Source organism: Schistocerca gregaria, chromosome 4 (assembly GCF_023897955.1).
Source record: "Schistocerca gregaria isolate iqSchGreg1 chromosome 4, iqSchGreg1.2, whole genome shotgun sequence".
NCBI lineage: Eukaryota > Metazoa > Arthropoda > Insecta > Orthoptera > Acrididae > Schistocerca > Schistocerca gregaria.
Window position 1 is genome coordinate 761,796,344 of NC_064923.1, and position 17,704 is coordinate 761,814,047.

At 36.6% G+C, this 17,704-nt stretch overlaps 1 protein-coding gene across 3 annotated transcripts in view; it reads right to left on the minus strand.

Moving 5' to 3' along the window:
• The window catches only part of LOC126365823 (protein O-mannosyl-transferase 2), a 184,549-nt gene that overhangs the window by 31,221 nt on the left and 135,624 nt on the right, over positions 1 to 17,704 (minus strand). For all 3 annotated transcript variants that reach the window (XM_050008443.1, XM_050008440.1, XM_050008444.1), the window contains exon 10: positions 102 to 211. In XM_050008443.1, coding sequence (XP_049864400.1) covers positions 102 to 211 — 110 coding nt within the window. The remainder of the gene's footprint in view (positions 1 to 101; positions 212 to 17,704) is intronic.

Sequence of the window (17,704 nt, forward strand, 5' to 3'; positions counted from 1 at the left end):
CAAACTATAAAATTTCCCCTTTTTTGTTGAGGATTATGATCTTTATGTCCACTGATGAATTGTAAAAATGAACAACTGATTGCATTATATGACTCATTCACCTGCTGTTGGCGTGCACCTACACCTTCTGGATAAAGATGCCAATGCGAGTGAAGGTATCCACCACCTGTACGATGATTCTTCAGTGTAATGATAGCTCCGTATGCAACCTCTGCAAGAGAAAGTAATCTTACGATGACATATATGTTAATTTTTAATAAATTCTAAAATGCAAGTGTTGTAAAACTCTTGCTATTCAATTACATATTTATATTAATAAAAATAGGACCTATCAAATACAAATGTAACTCATCGCCTAGTTTCCAAACTACACAGTTCTCTTGCAAGCCTCAGGTGACAAGCACTCTGTGGAGAAAGTGTATTGTAGAGAGATGGCTTAGCCACAGGCTGCGGAATTTTTTCCAGAACGAACTTTTACTCTGCAGCAAAGTGTGTGCTGATTTGAAAACTTCCCGGCAGATTAAAACTCTGTGCCAGACCAGGGTGTGAATCTTGATGTCTGCGTTTCATGGGCAAGGTAGGAGATAAGGTACAGGAACAAGCAGAGCTGTGAGTGTGGGTCATGAGTCCTGCTTGGATAGCTCCGCTAATACAGCACTTGCCTGTGAAAGGCAAAGGTCCCCTCTTCGAGTGCCTGTCAGTGCACAGTTTTAATCTGTCAGCAAGATTCAAATCACAGCACACTCCACTGCAGAGTGAAAATTCATTCTGGATCAAATACAAAAATCTGCAAGAAATAATGACGCATGTAATATAGTTTTGTTGACTGTGTTCCACAGCTTTCATAAATTGCAGAGATGAGATTTTGTAATATGTCATGCTACTGTATAATTTATTTTTAACTGTACAATCTTTGCTGTCAGAGACCATTTTCCACTACCTATTGTACAACATTATGAATACAGTACAATTTTAATGCAAAAACGACATTTGTAAATTGTAGTAAAATACAAGCAATGAGAACTAAGTCTTTCACAGTGGCTGTTGTGTAAAACACTCTTGGACTTTTTGCCATTTCAATTCAGGGTTCAGCCTCAAGCTTTTGATGATTAGCTCCATCGTCTTCATCAGAAACAACTGTCTGTCAAAACTGCTGCTGTGTCGCCTTATATAGTCCACAGCTGACTACTGATTGGTTGGTAAGTAAGTAACGCCATTGTAGATGGTGTCAATCATTCTCTGACCATGACTCCGTATCTCTAAAATATGCAAGTAAAATTCCCCTCAATAGGAGCAATGCAAACTGACCTGTCCCAACAGTTGTGATTACCAGACCCGTAACTCAGGATAAAATTAACACATTTGGTGATTCCCTTGCTGACAGAGACTGGTTTGGCCATTGTAGTGTCAATCGACATTACATGTCAAGTAATAACCTGCCAGCCAAAATAATATTTGATAGATTTTTAATGCATTCTTGACCCTATTTAACTATAGTTTCCCATAAAGAAAATCAAAATAATGGACAGCAGCCACAAATCCTGATCTCAAAACAGACAAAATATATGGTACACTAAACAGCTGACAGATCTAAAGAAACAAGTTTTGTTACTGTACAACATATACAATAGTATGAAGTCTGACTGTGCCAAATCAGCCTATGTGGAATGCAGGAATGAATACAAAAAAGCCATCCTGCAAGCCAAAAAAACCTACAATGCCAACAGCATACATAATTCCACCAATAAATGCAAAACCGCTTGGAAAGTATTTAGCAGTGCTGCCACAGATACTAAAAAAGACAAAATTAATATCCCACCATGAACACTCAATGAGTTTTTTATTAATTCAGTGAAAGAAATAGGTGACGCAGTTATCAACCCAGACATTAGTCCATCAGAGTTACTCTCCCAAAATTGGGGTAGACAGTTACTAAATACAAACATGCTAACCTTCTTCGAAGTAATGCCTAGATATGTACAAGGGGTCATAAAACAACTGAAATCATCTGATAGCTTAGATATATAGAGCATATCATGCAACCTGCTAAAAAAGGTGTGTGATTGCATTCTGTACCCTTTAACCCACTGCATAAACAAGTGCTTACTTGAGGGATATTTTCCTGATGAGTTAAAACTATCTAGGGTCGTCCCAGTATACAAGAAGGGAGATAAAGACTCTCCATCTTGTTACAGGCCTATTTCAATAGTACCCGCATTTTCCAAGGTAATAGAATGCATCATGTACCAACAATCATCATCTCACTTTGAGAATCTAGGAATAATTAATGCTACACAATAGGGGTTTAGGAAGAATCTGTCAACCATTGATGCAATCAACACGGTAGTCAGTTACATCCTCAAAGTTTTTGAGAACAAAGGCTTTGCTCAGGTGTCATTCTGTGACCTAAGCAAGGCCTTCGACTGTGTTGAGCACACGCCACTACTAGAGAAACTAGAATTCTGCGGCATCAAAGGAAACAGTCTCAGGCTATTAAAAGCTTATCTCAACAACCGTAAACAAGTAGTTTGTGTTGGTAAGGAAATGTCAAACATAGAAAATGTTAAAGTAGGTGTGCCTCAGGGATCTGTACTGGGGCCCTTCCTGTTTCTGATAATGATCAATGACCTCCCCTCATTTATTAGATCCACCACTGTATTTTATGCAGATGATACGACTTTTCTTCATAGCAGTAACAAACTTAATGATCTTAAAACCTGTGCTGAAAATACACTCACTCATGCAGCATATTGTTTCAGGGCAAATGGTTTCCTGCTAAATGAAAATAAAACTCAGCAGATAATCTTCACTCTAAGAGACAAGCCACTATCTGATGACCCTAGTTCTGTTAAATTCCTGGGAGTTCATTTAGATGAAAAGTTATCCTGGGGCCAACATGTAAACTATATTAGTAGTAAGCTATCTAGAGTAATTTATTTATTAAGACAACTCAGAAATTGTGTACCTGAAACATACATCAGATCATATTATTTTGCATTTTTCCAAAGTATAATATCCTATGGCATTATCTTGTGGGGTAACTGTAGTCATATACATGACATCCTATTATTGCAGAAGAAAGCCAATTCTTCACATGAGGCTCACTGCAAGCCCTTATTTACTAAACAAAAAATTATGACTGTAATAAACCTTTATATATACAATGTCTTAATCTTTAGAAAGAAGAATCTACAAGATGTGAAACGTAGAGAAAATGTACATTGTTACAACACAAGAAGCATCAAACACATATACACGCCTTACCACAGACTATCAAAATCAATAAATAGCTGTGAGGTCACAGGGCACAAACTATTTAATAAGCTGCCACATGCCATACGGGATCTTCCTGAACATACATTCAAAGAAAGACTGAATAAATGGTTTATTGCCCACCTGTTCTATGATATCAATGAATTCTTCAACTGTAAAATACAGTAATCCAACAGATGGCCCACTGTGCATTTATTGTAATATAAGCTAAAATATTTCGGTAGTCAATACCTTATCACACTGTATAATAAATTGTAACTTTATTTGACATTGTCAATTGCTGTAATGGCCTAAAGACAATAAAATATTTATTATTATTATTAGCCTGGTAGAAGCGGACCTTGAGGAAGATCAGTTTGGATTCCGTAAAAATGTCGGAACACGTGAGGCAATACTAACCTTACGACTTATCTTAGAAGAAAGATTAAGAAAAGGCAAACCTATGTTTCTAGCATTTGTAGACTTAGAGAAAGCTTTTGACAATGTTAACTGGAATACTCTCTTTCAAATTCTACAGGTGGCAGGGGTAAAGTACAGGGAGCGTAAGGCTATTTACAATTTGTACAGAAACCAGATGCCAGTTATAAGAGTCGAGGGGTATGAAAGGGAAGCAGTGGTTGGGAAGGGAGTGAGACAAGGTTGTAGCCTCTCCCCGATGTTATTCAATCTGTATGTTGAACAAGCAGTAAAGGAAACAAAAGAAAAATTCGGAGTAGGTATTAAAATTCATGGAGAAGAAATAAAAACTTTGAGGTTCGCCGATGACATTGTAATTCTGTCAGAGACAGCAAAGGACTTGGAAGAGCAGTTGAACGGAATGGACAGTGTCTTGAAAGGAGGATATAAGATGAACATCAACAAAAGCAAAACGAGGATAATGGAATGCAGAAAAATTAAATTGGGTGATGCTGAGGGAATTAGATTAGGAAATGAGACACTTAAAGTAGTAAAGGAGTTTTGCTATTTGGGGAGCAAAATAACTGATGATGGTCAAAGTAGAGAGGATATAAAATGTAGACTGGCAATGGAAAGGAAATCGTTTCTGAAGAAGAGAAATTTGTTAACATCGAGCATAGCTTTAAGCGTCAGGAAGTCGTTTCTGAAAATATTTGTATGGAGTGTAGCCTCGTATGGAAGCGAAACATGGATGATAACTAGTTTGGACAAGAAGAGAATAGAAGCTTTTGAAATGTGGTGCTACAGAAGAATGCTGAAGATTAGATGAGTAGATCACATAACTAATGAGGAGGTATTGAATAGAATTGGGGAGAAGAGGAGTTTGTGGCACAACTTGACAAAAAGAAGGCACCGGTTGGTAGGACATATTTTGAGGCATCAAGGGATCACAAATTTAGCATTGGAGGGCAGCGTGGAGGGTAAAAATCGTAGAGGGAGACCAAGAGATAAATACACTAAGCAGATTCAGAAGGATGTAGGTTGCAGTAAGTACTGGGAGATGAAGCAGCTTGCACAGGATAGAGTAGCATGGAGAGCTGCATCAAACCAGTCTCAGGACTGAAGACCACAACAACAACAACATTATTATTATTATTATTATTATTATTATTATTATTATTAATGTCTGTGCTGGTGACACCACCGCTTTCCTAGCAGCATGACAATTGCAGTAAATATCTCTGTCTCTTCTCTGCAGAGAGATCACTTTCATGCACCACTAAGGTTATAGCCGCTGTCATGGTTGAAGTCCCTGTCGCACAATCTTGTTTCTACAGCCTCTTTTATTTACAGATGCCTACTATGTGGGAGCCTGGGACAAAACTTTCATTTCATCAAACAGTATTTTATGTTTGTATGTGAGGCTGTACTCAGCAACTGCAGATTTCCCCAGTTCTCAATTTTTAATATGCCGCTGATTGCTGATGTTCTGCGCAGCAGGCAGAAGTGGTGCGAATGGACTGACTGGTGTAATTACTACTGCACTCGCAAGGAATGTTATAAATACCAGGGATCCTCTGGGTAAGACTGTCCATAATAGGGTGTAGCATCTTCTTTATCTTCTTAGGACATCGGAAAACAATTCTTATACCTTGTCTTCCCAGGAGTCTGCCTATTTTGCTGGGTGTAGCAGAGCAGAAAGGAAGGAATACAATTGGCAGCTCATCATGGTAAGTGCTCAACATTTTCATGTTTCATTTTCTAGGAGAATGGTGGCTTCATGTCATGTGAACTATAGCTGTTCTTTCAGGGCACCTACACAGATGATTAGTTTTGGAATCCAAGTAATACTCGTCAGAAAGAGTTTTTGCTCTGTGTACCAATGCATTTAAAACTGCTTTATTCTGGGCTGGATGATGAAAACTCTGGGTGCTAAGATATAAACCAGTGTGTGTCAGCTTGCGGTAAAATGGTATACTGAGTGTCCAAGTCACCCATCTGACTTCACTTGTACAAAACCTGTAAAAATGGCAACCTTTCTTCTGTTTCTCTATCAGCAGATGAGTGGAAACGTACCAGGCTGGTAACAAAAGATGCAACTGCATGAGCCACTTCGCCAATGCTCACAAGTTATGAAACTGTTTGTTTTGTGTCTTGCTGTTCCTATATTAATGTGATTTTAAATTTATTAATCAATGAATTGTATTGTAGTTTTGCATTTCAGCAATGCTTTTGCTGGTTTCAGATTTTAGTCATTACTGGTATTAAGTGAAAACTTTCAAATAAGAGTGCAGGGTGTCGTCTGTAGAAAATTATAATATAGAGATGTGTGATTATAGAACACGTGGGAGTACATGAAAGGTTACACTAAAATCTGTGTTGGAATAATTATTAGCTGCACTCGTTTTGGTACTGTAAATGGCCTGTTAGTATATCAAAGTTGTTATTAACACTGTGAAATGTGAGATAACTTATATCTTTGAAAATCTGTGTTAGGGAACCCGTGTTGTGTTGCTTTTGAATTTCACTGGAGCTGAAGCACCATGAACTTTGTCTTTCCATAAAGCTTATTGCTGATAGACTGTTCCTACTCCAAAAGCTTATCATATTATCTTTTCTGTGGAGTTTTTTTTTATGAGGATTTCGGTAACATACTAGATAAATGTAATATTAATGTTCAAATAAATGTCACTCTGTACTCATTTTCTGAGTTTAATTTGAGTAGTTGAAGTTCCATGGCACACTATGAATCTCAATGTATTTAATTCTATTTCAGAGTTCTTATCAGATAGTTGTAAGTGGATTATTCTCTCCACCATGACATTAATTTTTTTTTTCATGTGTTGTGGATAGTGCTGGTAGAACAAAGTGAGAAGCATAGCCTACTGGCATTTTCTGTGATCTTGCTTCAGCTGTGAAGATGAGAAAATTCTACCAAGGAAATTAAAATGGTGTGATGTTAAAGGCATTCTACTTTGCATGGATGGTGTCAAATCTTAATACTAGAGAGCAGAAGGTCACATAAACAAATGATACCACATCACTAAGCCTAAATTCAGAATAAAGAAACATTAAATGTGTAATTGTGTGACTGGTTTCAGTCAGATACCATATTCTGAGAGGAGAGGGTGGGGAGGAGGGGGAGGGGGGAGGGAGAGAGAGAGAGAGAGAGAGAGAGAGAGAGAGAGAGAGAGAGAGAGAGAGAGAGAGAGAGAGAGAGAGGAGAAGCACACACATTAGTCTCTGACTAATAACAGTCGTGCAGTTAAAGTTGAAATATGCAGCAGCTTCACATGGTACAATATATCATTTCTAAGATAGATGTAACAGACATATTTAGCAAGTGGGGATAAATTTAGCTAGGGAAGAAATTTGGGAAAAGTTAATAAAAGCACTCACAAGTGAATGTTTTATACTAGAATTTTCCAGCCTCAAAAACATTTCTGTAAAGATGACGAGAAATACTGAAAGAAGGATTAACCATTCAATTAGTTCTTTTTGCAGATGATACTAGTATTGTAATCAGTCCAAGCATACATACAGAAACAGTAGAAATGGTAAACAGTGTTCTTAGCAGTATCATTGATTGGTTTTCTGCATATGGTCTCAACCTTAATTTTCAAAAGACACAACATACTCAGTTCTGCACATCTAGGGGTTCTTCACAATGATAAGTGTAACACTTGGTGTGGAAATAATAAACAGGATGGATACTTCAAAATTATTAGGTGTCCAAATTGATGAGAATTTAAACCAGAAAAGGCACATTTTGGAACTCCTAAAACAACTTAGTTCAGCCACATTTGCACACAGAATCATTGCAAATCATAGGGAGGCACAAATCAGTTAAGTTGACATATTATGTTTATTTTGATTGAATAATGTCATATGGATCAATGTTCAGGGAAACTCATCTTTAAGAAAGAAAGTGTTCATTGTGCAAAAATGTGCTATAAGAATAATATGTGGTGTCATCTATGATCATCTTATAGACATCTGTTTAAGGAGTTGGGCACTCTGACTGCTGCTTCACAGTGCATTTATTCACTCATGAAGTTTGTTCTAAATAATCCACTACATTTCAAAATGAATAGTGATGTACAAAATCACAACCCCAGAAGGAAAAATGATATTCATTAATCCACATTAATGTTGCCTTTAGCACAAAAACGGATGCACAATGCTGCAATTAAATTTTTTTATACTTACCCAGTGATTAAAATGTCTGACAGACAGCAAAGTAAAATTTGAAAACAAAGTGAAAGAGTTTCTTCTTGACAACTCCCTCCATTCTGTAGAAGAATTTCTATTATAGTACTGTGTAAAAGATGGTGAGTAGGGATTAGTAATTGACATCTGTATATTTAAAAAAATTAGAATTGTTCAGCATGTAACCATATTTACAAATTAATTTGCGGTGTGAATGTAAAATCATTACAATCTACTCCATTTGCCTTGCTACAGGTTCTGTCCACCCACTTCATTTCCATTATTGTCATAGTTATGCCTTTCACTGCAGTCTGTATGATAATCCATTTGTTTGTTTTCCTGTGTCTTCCAATAATTTCCAACATCCATCTCTCCACTGCTCACAGACAACCCTCAATTTTCTAGTAGTTTTTGCATTTAAAGTCCATGTCTTATGTAATAAATCACTTTTCTATTGAGATATGTTAGAAATTTAGTTTTGAAAAAATCATTGAGTTTACAAAAAAACACAAAGGCCATTTTTGCTCTTCTGTCTTTATTTTTTCTGACCATCCAGTCACTGTGTTTAAATGTCCTATATAGTAAAACTTAAAATACACTGGTTCTATGATTTCATTCCTAATTTGTATTATTTTATGTTCAGTGTGTTGGTTATATATTATTTTAGTTTCATTGCAAAAGACTTTCAGGTTTCCTTTCAAGTTTATTCAATTAAATACTCCATTTTCTGTTTAAATTTACCTGCATGTGGGGCAATGAGTCCACTGTCATCAGCAAAACAAAGATAATTCAGATGTATTCTATTCACATGTATTCCTCCTCCATATTACCAGTTTAAGATTCTGACAACTTCCTTTAAAACTGACAGGAATAGCTTTTGTGACATGGAGTCTTTTTGCCTCCTCTACACCACATCTAAATGGTGCCATCGACTGAGAATGACACAATAGTCAGTCATTCCTGATTGGCCCATCTGACTCCAGAATAGTGGAGCTTTGCTTTGCTCTTTCAGTATTAAATTCCTCATTATCTTGGTGAAGTGTATGCAAACTGCAGCACTGGTGTGCATGTTCTTCTGTATACTAACATATGTAAATAAGACAACATAAAAAGAAAAAACTGTTTCCATAATATTCCATTCTTCCCTATATTTGCGGTTAGTGAAATTCATGTTCTGGAGTATGGTGACAAAACAATTTAGAATGGAACTCACATGTGAAACCTCCTGAAACAAATCTTTCAAAAGTTTGTTATGTTCTTTGTGCTGAACCAAAGACTAGAATGGACTATGGTGAATCTGAAATATTATGCATACTTTGATTTATTACTTCAGTAAGCACTAAAACAGCTATCAAGACTATTTGCAACTTAAAGAAACTTGAAACATGCAGAACACATTTCACACAGTTGAAAATAATAAGCTTTCCAATCATTTACATACATGAATCTGTTCTCTTTACAAACGAGTACCTTTTAAGAGAAGTGGGGAATTACAACAACATAAACATATGCATAACCACACAAGAAATACCTATAAGATCCATATGTCTCAATGCAGAGCAGTGCTGCACCAAAAAGTGTTTAATACATAACAGTAAAAATTATTCAACACCTAATTACTGAATTAAAACAGCAAGGACACAAAAATTTCTTTATACATACCCTTCAGTTATTTCTGAAGGAAGAGTGCTTTTACTCAGAAATTATTGAATTATAAAACACAGTATTTTTAAATTAAATTTGTAATAATGGACAATTTATACCATTTAATTTTATGTTGTTTGTCATTTGTATATGACTGTAATTTGTAAATTGAAAGTTTTCTTTATTCTGTTTCTCCCCTACCCCTCCCCCCCTCCAGATTCTCAAATTTGACTTATCCTACGTCCAATATCCTGTTTAAGTACACAAGTGATCAGAATGGACTTGATGATGATGATGAGTTCTAGTTTCTGAAGGGCTGTCAGTTCCAGTAACAGTACAAGATTAGATATTAAAAGACTAAAAAATGAAATGAAGCAGAGCAGCTGGTGCTGAAATTGAAATTAGACAGTACAATGTTGAATTTAAACCTAAAAAAAATCAACACCTTGTCCTGTCTCTATTACAAAACTCGAAGTACAGATATTTTAACAGTTAATAGAGCTTTTCGTAGGTAACTGTCCACAGTTGTTAGGATAATTAAAAAAAAATATTTGCATCATCAGCTGTAAAATTGTATTTTATTCTGTTCCTGTTTTGATCATTACAATCACCGTCACAGGAGAAACTGACTGCATTCTCTCTTCCAATAGCCAAAACTACAGTACTTTTTCACCTGGGAAGATGAGTGTAAGAATCGAAATCAGTAGAGAATAAACACACAATTTTTCAGCTAATGGCACAAATATGCTTTTCTCCAAATTTTAATAGTTGCCATTCATGTGAATGATATGCTAATTTTCAGTAATGATTCATAAGATGTCTTTAAAAAAGTTATTAATGTATCGACCATGCACACTAATTGGCTTAAATTCTAGACATATGAAAGAGAGAAGACTGTAATCTGGTATCTATGTTACTGAAAAGTAATCAAATGCTCACTCATCATACAAATCCAAAAACAGAATGAGAGCAAGATGTTATGAAGAACATATGCTGTCATGAAGCAATAGGAAATTTAGTATGTGTTCAGTTAGGAACATGGCTCAATCTTGCTTACTGATCAGGAATTACGAATCACTTTTGTGATAATCCTACTCCTCTGGCAAGGAGCTGAAAGAACCTTTAAGCTGCCTTCAGATGACCTGATGTATCAACTCAACAGCAGACCCAGCAGTCATTGCGCGGTCTGATGTAGAGAATGATTTTGCCAGTCAGCGCTTTGCTTCTGTCGAGAAGACATGCGCACATGCCATGCATCTTAAATTGTTTTTATGGGTGTATTCAATGAAACATTTCCCCCAATGTTTCATCAAAAAAGAGTTAGGAATAAATGAAATGAGTTGTAGAATTTTGGAACATGTATTATGTTCGAGTATAATGACTTTTCTGGAGACTAGAAATCTACTCTGTAGGAATCAGCATGGGTTTTGAAAAAGACGATCATGTGAAACCCAGCTCGCGCCATTCGTCCACGAGACTCAGAGGGCCATAGACAAGGGTTCCCAGGTAGATGCCGTGTTTCTTGACTTCTGCAAGGCATTTGATATAGTTCCATAGAGTCGTTTAATGAACAAAGTAAGAGCATACGGACTATCAGACCAGTTGTGTGATTGGATTGAAGAGTTCCTAGTTAACAGAATGCAGCATGTCATTCTCAATGTAGAGAAGTCTTCCAAAGTAAGAGTGATTTCAGGTGTGTCGCAGGGGAGTGTCGTAGGACCATTGCTATTCACAACATACCATATATGAATGACCTTGTGGATAACATCAGAAGTTCACTGAGGCTTTTTGCGGATGATGCTCTAGTATACTGGTAGGTTGTAACAATGGAAAATTGTACTGAAATGCAGGAGAATCTGCAACGAATTGACACATGGTGCAGGGAATGGCAATTGAATCTCGATGTAGACAAGTGTAATGTGCTGTGAATACATAGAGAGAAAGATCCTTCATCATTCAGCTACAATATAGCAGGTCAGTAACTGGAAGCAGTTAATTCCATAAATTATCTGGCAGTAGACATTAGGAATGATTTAAAATGGAATGATCATATAAAATTAATCGTTGCTAAAGCAGGTGCAGACTGAGATTCATTGGAAGAATCCTAAGGAAATGCAGTCCAAAAACAAAGGAAGCAGGTTACAGTACACTTGTTCGCCCACTGCTTGAATACTGCTCACCGGTGTGTGATCCTTACCAGATAGGGTTGATAGAAGAGATAGACAAGATCCAACAGAGAGCAGTGCGCTTCATTACTGGATCATTTAGTAATCACGAAAGCATTACGGGGATGATAGGTAAACTCTAGTGGAAGACTCTGCAAGAGAGATGCTCGGTAGCTCGGTATGGGTTTTAGTTGAAGTTTTGAGAACACATCTTCACCCAGGAGTCAAGCAGTATATTGCTCTCACGTACGTATATCTTGCAAATAGACCATGAGAATAAAATCAGAGAGATTAGGGCCCACACAGAAGCATACAGACAATCTTTCTTTCCACGAACAATATGAGACTGGAATAGAAGGGAGAACCGATAGAGGTACTCAAGGTACCCTCCACCACACACCGTCAGGTGGCTTGTGGAGTATGGATGTAGATATAGATGTAGAAATTAGATTACACCAGGCTAAAAAATTTCAGGTGCCAGAAAAAAGACAGCTGCACAATGAGCTCAAAGTAAATAGAAACCCTAATTTTATAACTTACATTAAGCGCTGTAAGACTATATTCAAAAAAGTGATACTGGCCACAAAAAAACTGGCAAATAGTATATTCATAAACAAACAAAGAAATAAAGCAAAGGCAGTCTGGTCTGTTGTGAAGTCAGAGTTGGGAGTCAATGTTAAAAGTCAAGAAATTTCCCAAATTAGGTTTCAGGGTGATATTATTGTAAATCATGTTCAAATGTCAAACTGCTTCAACGATTTCTTTGTCAGTATAGCAAAATCTGATGTAGACATGATAACCCATCAGGACAATACAATTTTCAGGCATAGAGATGACATACAAAACATTTGTTTAAAAAATTCAGAAAAATCACTCAGAAAGATGTGGAAGCCACAATATTATCATTAAAAAACAAAAATTTAGCTGGATGAGATGAAATACCTTCCATGGTAATTAAGGCAGTATGCCATATTATTTCATACCCACTGAATGTTATTGTAAACCAGTCATTTGAACATGGGTCTTTCCCAGATGTCCTAAAATATGCAGAGATTAATCCATTATTTAAAAAGGGATCACCAGAAGGTATGGGAAACTAACGGCCTATCTCTCTCCTTCCTGTTTAAAATACTGAAAATATTTGAAAAACTTGTGGCAAAACAACTAGAAAATTTCCTTACAGTAAATGGCATTATTTATAAAAATCAGTTTGGTTTTCAAAGATGAAAAAGCAGCATTTATAGAAAAAATAAACACATCACTAGACCAGGGTACAAAAGTCTCAGGAATATTCCGTGACCTAACGAAAGGCTTTGACTCGGTGAACAACTCATTACTACTTCACAAACTGAAGAGCTATGGGATCAAAGATACTGTACTACAGTGGTTCAACTCTTAGTACTACAGTGGTTCAACTCTTACCTGACAGAAAAGAAACAAAGAGTTATCTTAACATCAAATTCAGTTAACTATCACTCTGAATGGAAAACAATTTCCCATGGAGTTCCACAAGGTTCAATACTGGGTCCTCATCTGTTCTTGTTGTATATAAATGATTTAGCATTAAATACTGATGCTCATTCAGTCTTGTTTGTAGAAGACACCTCAGTCCTGATAGAAAATGATAAAATAGAAAAAAATCCAGATAGTATAGAAAATGTTCTGGGGAAACTGGAATCCTGGTTTGATAAAAATGGACTAAAGCTCAACATCACTCTGTCACAGATAATGCAAATAGTCTCTAAATCGTCAGCAATATGTCCTGTACAAGTAGCCCATAATAATCGACTGATAACAGAAGTGACCCATGTTAAATTCTTGGGCTTAAACCTTGATAAAAGTTTAAACTGGAAGACACATATAGACTTCTTGGCACATAAATTAAATTCCCTAGCTTTTGCAATGTTTATTTTATCTGGTGCCATTCATATGGACACAAGAAAGACAGTCAACCACAGTTATTTTGAATGTTATTCGGTATGGGATAATTTTCTCGGGAAACTATAGAAGCAGTACAAGGCTACTAATTCTTCAGAAGAAAATCGTTAGAAACGTGTGCTGCCCACAAATATGAGTCATGTTGCCCATTTTTCAAGAAATTAAAAATACTAATGATTACTTCATTGCACATTTTTGAAATTTTGATTTTTGTATTTAATAATCAACATAATCTTAAAAAGTTACGTTTTAAGCATAGCTATGGTACTCGTCACAGAAAACTTCAAATTTCCCTCACATCACATAAAGCTTTATGGTCAGACACCACTGTACATGGGGCTAAAAATATATAACAAATTAAAAGAAACAAACATATTAACACTGGACCTTGGTTTGGTGAAAAGTTTACTCCAAAATATTTTAACAGAGAAATGTTACTACAACATTGAAGAATTCATGGAAGATAGTCTGACACTTTGAACAATAAAAATCTATAGCTAATACTGCAGTGCTGTCTATTTACAACAATGGAAATTGGTAAACTGTTAATTGATAGTAAATATTGTAGCGTTGTATTTATTGGCATCATTCTTAAAATAGTGTAAAAAGAATTTCTGTAAATCATTACACATTATATATTTGGTAAACTTGATGTGTCTCCTGTACAACAGATCATATGATCTGTACAATGTATGTAACGAGACTAATAAATCACATATTACATTTTACAATTGTAACAAAAGAAAGTTGGCATTGCTCTGGTAGGACTGCTTGAAACCCCTCACATGAGAAACAGAATGATGTGGGCCAAAAACTGGTTACTTACAGGAAAACAGTTTAGTCATACTACGTTACTGAAAAAACTGGATAGAGTCAAGTTTTGCATTATATGACAATAGATTACGACAGTTGTATTAGACTGCTGTACTTGGGCTCTTCACTGATTTTGAAACAGAACAGTGTCATTTTTGGCTACTGGAAGAGACGGTGCAGATGTTAAATACAGTACTACAATCCCTCTATCATTACTTTCAGAAATAATCCCTGAAGCATGCAAATCAATATGTGCAGTTCAGAGGAACTACACAAAGGGACAGAAATCACTTTCTGTGAATGTAAATCACTTACACAGAATTTATTTCGCATGCAAAGACACTTTATTGTGTACCAGTATTCTTAAATACATTGAATTCATTTGCAGTATAAGCACTGTTTTCAAATTCTTGTTCTTCTGTTTCACATTGTGCAGCAGACCTGTGTATATTTGAAACAATGTTGAACTGCTGAAATGCATATACATCTGGACTTGGCCTGATGATGAAGATGATGATGATGAAGAAGAAGAAGAAGAAGAAGATGATGATCATGATGGTGGTGGTGGTGAAGGCAACAGTGAGTTCACAGGATGGTATACTTAAATTCACTACTGATGATTGTACAGTGAGCTTTCCTAATTTTCCATAAAAATAACATCAGATATTAATTTTTCTGAAATGCATCTGTGAACATCATTCAGTATGCCAACAGCCCGCCCATGTATCTCAGCTGTGTCCCCCCCCCCCCCCCCCCCCAAAAAAAAAAAAAAAGCTGAAAGTAATGACTTTTCCATCTCAATAACCTTCCCCGTTTGCTTATGGTATCAGTAGCACATCTTTTCCTGCATGTAACATGCCACATTTCCTTCATACGTGTTTATGTGTTTCGCATATCTGTAACTGTTTTCAGTTTCTCTGCAATGATATGTAGTGCAAGGTTTCTGGCATCCCTGTTGTAATACTGCTGGTCAGAAGTATCCCACAAACATCCGAAATCTTTATAGAGCTCTAAGTACACCACAACAGCTTGTCACTTAAGAGAAACAGTGACCACTGTGATGCAAATATGCATGACCTTCTCGCAGTGAAGTCCAAAGCACAAGCGATGAGCGTGCGACAACATTACAGATGGTCTGATGCGGTCATGTGGCATGGCCATCTGACAAGGACCTGACAAGAGACCTGTCAGCCGACACAGCTACACATGGCCCAACAACAAGTCTGACCTGGAAAAGTCCACCCGACCGCCTGACCAAATGAGACTGTCTGTAGGTCACTTTAGATAACTAAAATGTACAGGGAATATGTAACTATTTACTTCTAAACCAAACGACTGCCACATCATAGTCTGTGTGGTGGAGCATGATGTGAGTTTGGTTCACAAAGATAATTTTGTTTTTTTACCAGCAGAGGAATCTGCCCCCCCCCCCCCCCCCCCCTTTCCACCGTTCCATCTCACAGTACGCTCATGCTATGTGGTGTAAATGATAATAAGCAGAGTGTCATATGGCAAACCAAAAATCATTTTTTATACATAACAGAATATTGCAGGCAAACAGTACTGATGTTTATGCCACTGCCACTTAAAACACAGCTACATAGAAGAGTAACTTGACAAGTTTCGAAAGGCAAGCAGAAGACAGGATTGCAAGTAAGTACACAATGGTATATTTTCTCTACCTTCAGGGATGATACATTAGCTTGGACCTAAAATGTTCAGTATGTCCCACCATTCATTGTAAACAAAATAAAATCTATATCACTTTGGCATGAGCTACTTTGATAGCTAGCAAATAATACTGTGAAAGACTGCCCAATTGATCTGTCTGTCCCCTAGTTCTACCATCTCACCCCAGTTCCCTGATTTACCCTCTTTGGAAAAAGAATGTTTGCTTGCTTTGGAGATGAAGATATTCTCTGATCTCATGAAAGTGATACAAAATTTAGGTAACATGGAAATTTTCACACTTTTCATTATGGGAAAACATCTGGTGTGACATTACTTCACAGTCACAAAAGTGTGTAAGATTGTTCTCACTACAAATCACATTTTTTTTCCTTCTTCAATTTTCATATTTTATACGCCATTTCTATTTCTCAAGATTGTTCATCATGTAACTTAATGTTAGTTTTGTTGTGACAATGACATCCATAGATGGTTTTGCAAAGGGAAGAGTACAGGATTACCAAGCATGACTGAAGAATGTGTTGAACGAGTAAGAGAGTCTTTCACATAGCCCCAAGAAATCAGTTCCGAAGGCTAGTCATGAATTAGTGGTTCCAGTGATGCCTGTGCGGAGATTTTTAAAGTGACACATACAACTATGTCCTTATCGTTTGCAGTTGTTACAAGCTCCAAAGCCTACAGACTATGGTTTATGTGCCAACTTGGCAACCAAAATTTTCCTGTATAACAATGAAGATTTTCTGAATCATATCATCTTTAGTGGTCAATCAACGTTTCACCACAGTGGAAGTGTGAACACAATGTACACATCTGAGAGTCAGCAAATCGCCATGAGATGTTATAGGGGGAACAAAACATCCCAAAATTGAATTTTTTTGGTGTCATATCCTTGTGGAAAGTTTATAGATCTTCCTTTTTGATGAAGCAACAGTAACTGGTGTTTCTTACCTTTATTCTCTTTCCTGAATTCTAAGAAGCTGAACCACAGAACTTTATTTGGCAGCAAAATGTTCTGCCACCTCAATGGCATAACTTGGTACACAATTTGTTAAACAACATTGTACCTGACTGCTGGATTGGCTGCAAGGGGCCAGATCACAGAGCTTGTTTCGCATGGCCTCCACATTCACCAACTCTGATGCCTTGCAATTTTTTATCTTTGGGGGCTCATAAAGAATGATGTGTATGTCCTTCCAATACCAGCTGATCAACCCATTTAAGAAACAGGGCTGAAGTAGCTGTTGCAACAAATGGTTGAGCAACAAACAATTCTGAGCAAATATGAAGCATCATGACAGATAAAGAAATCAGTGACCACAAGGTTGTTCTGACAAGACTTAATATTGTAACATCCAAGACCATCAAATGACCCTGCAAAAAATATATCTCTTTAAAAAAATCAAATAAAAACTCGCTTGATGCTTTCCCAAGAGACAATTACCACTTCTTCCAATCTGCTATGTAAGTGAAGCTGAGATGTGGTTTAGATTCAAAGAAACAGTATCGATGCCATTTGAGAGAGATATATACCAAACAAATTAATAAGAAATGGCACTGATTCCCCATGGTACACAAAC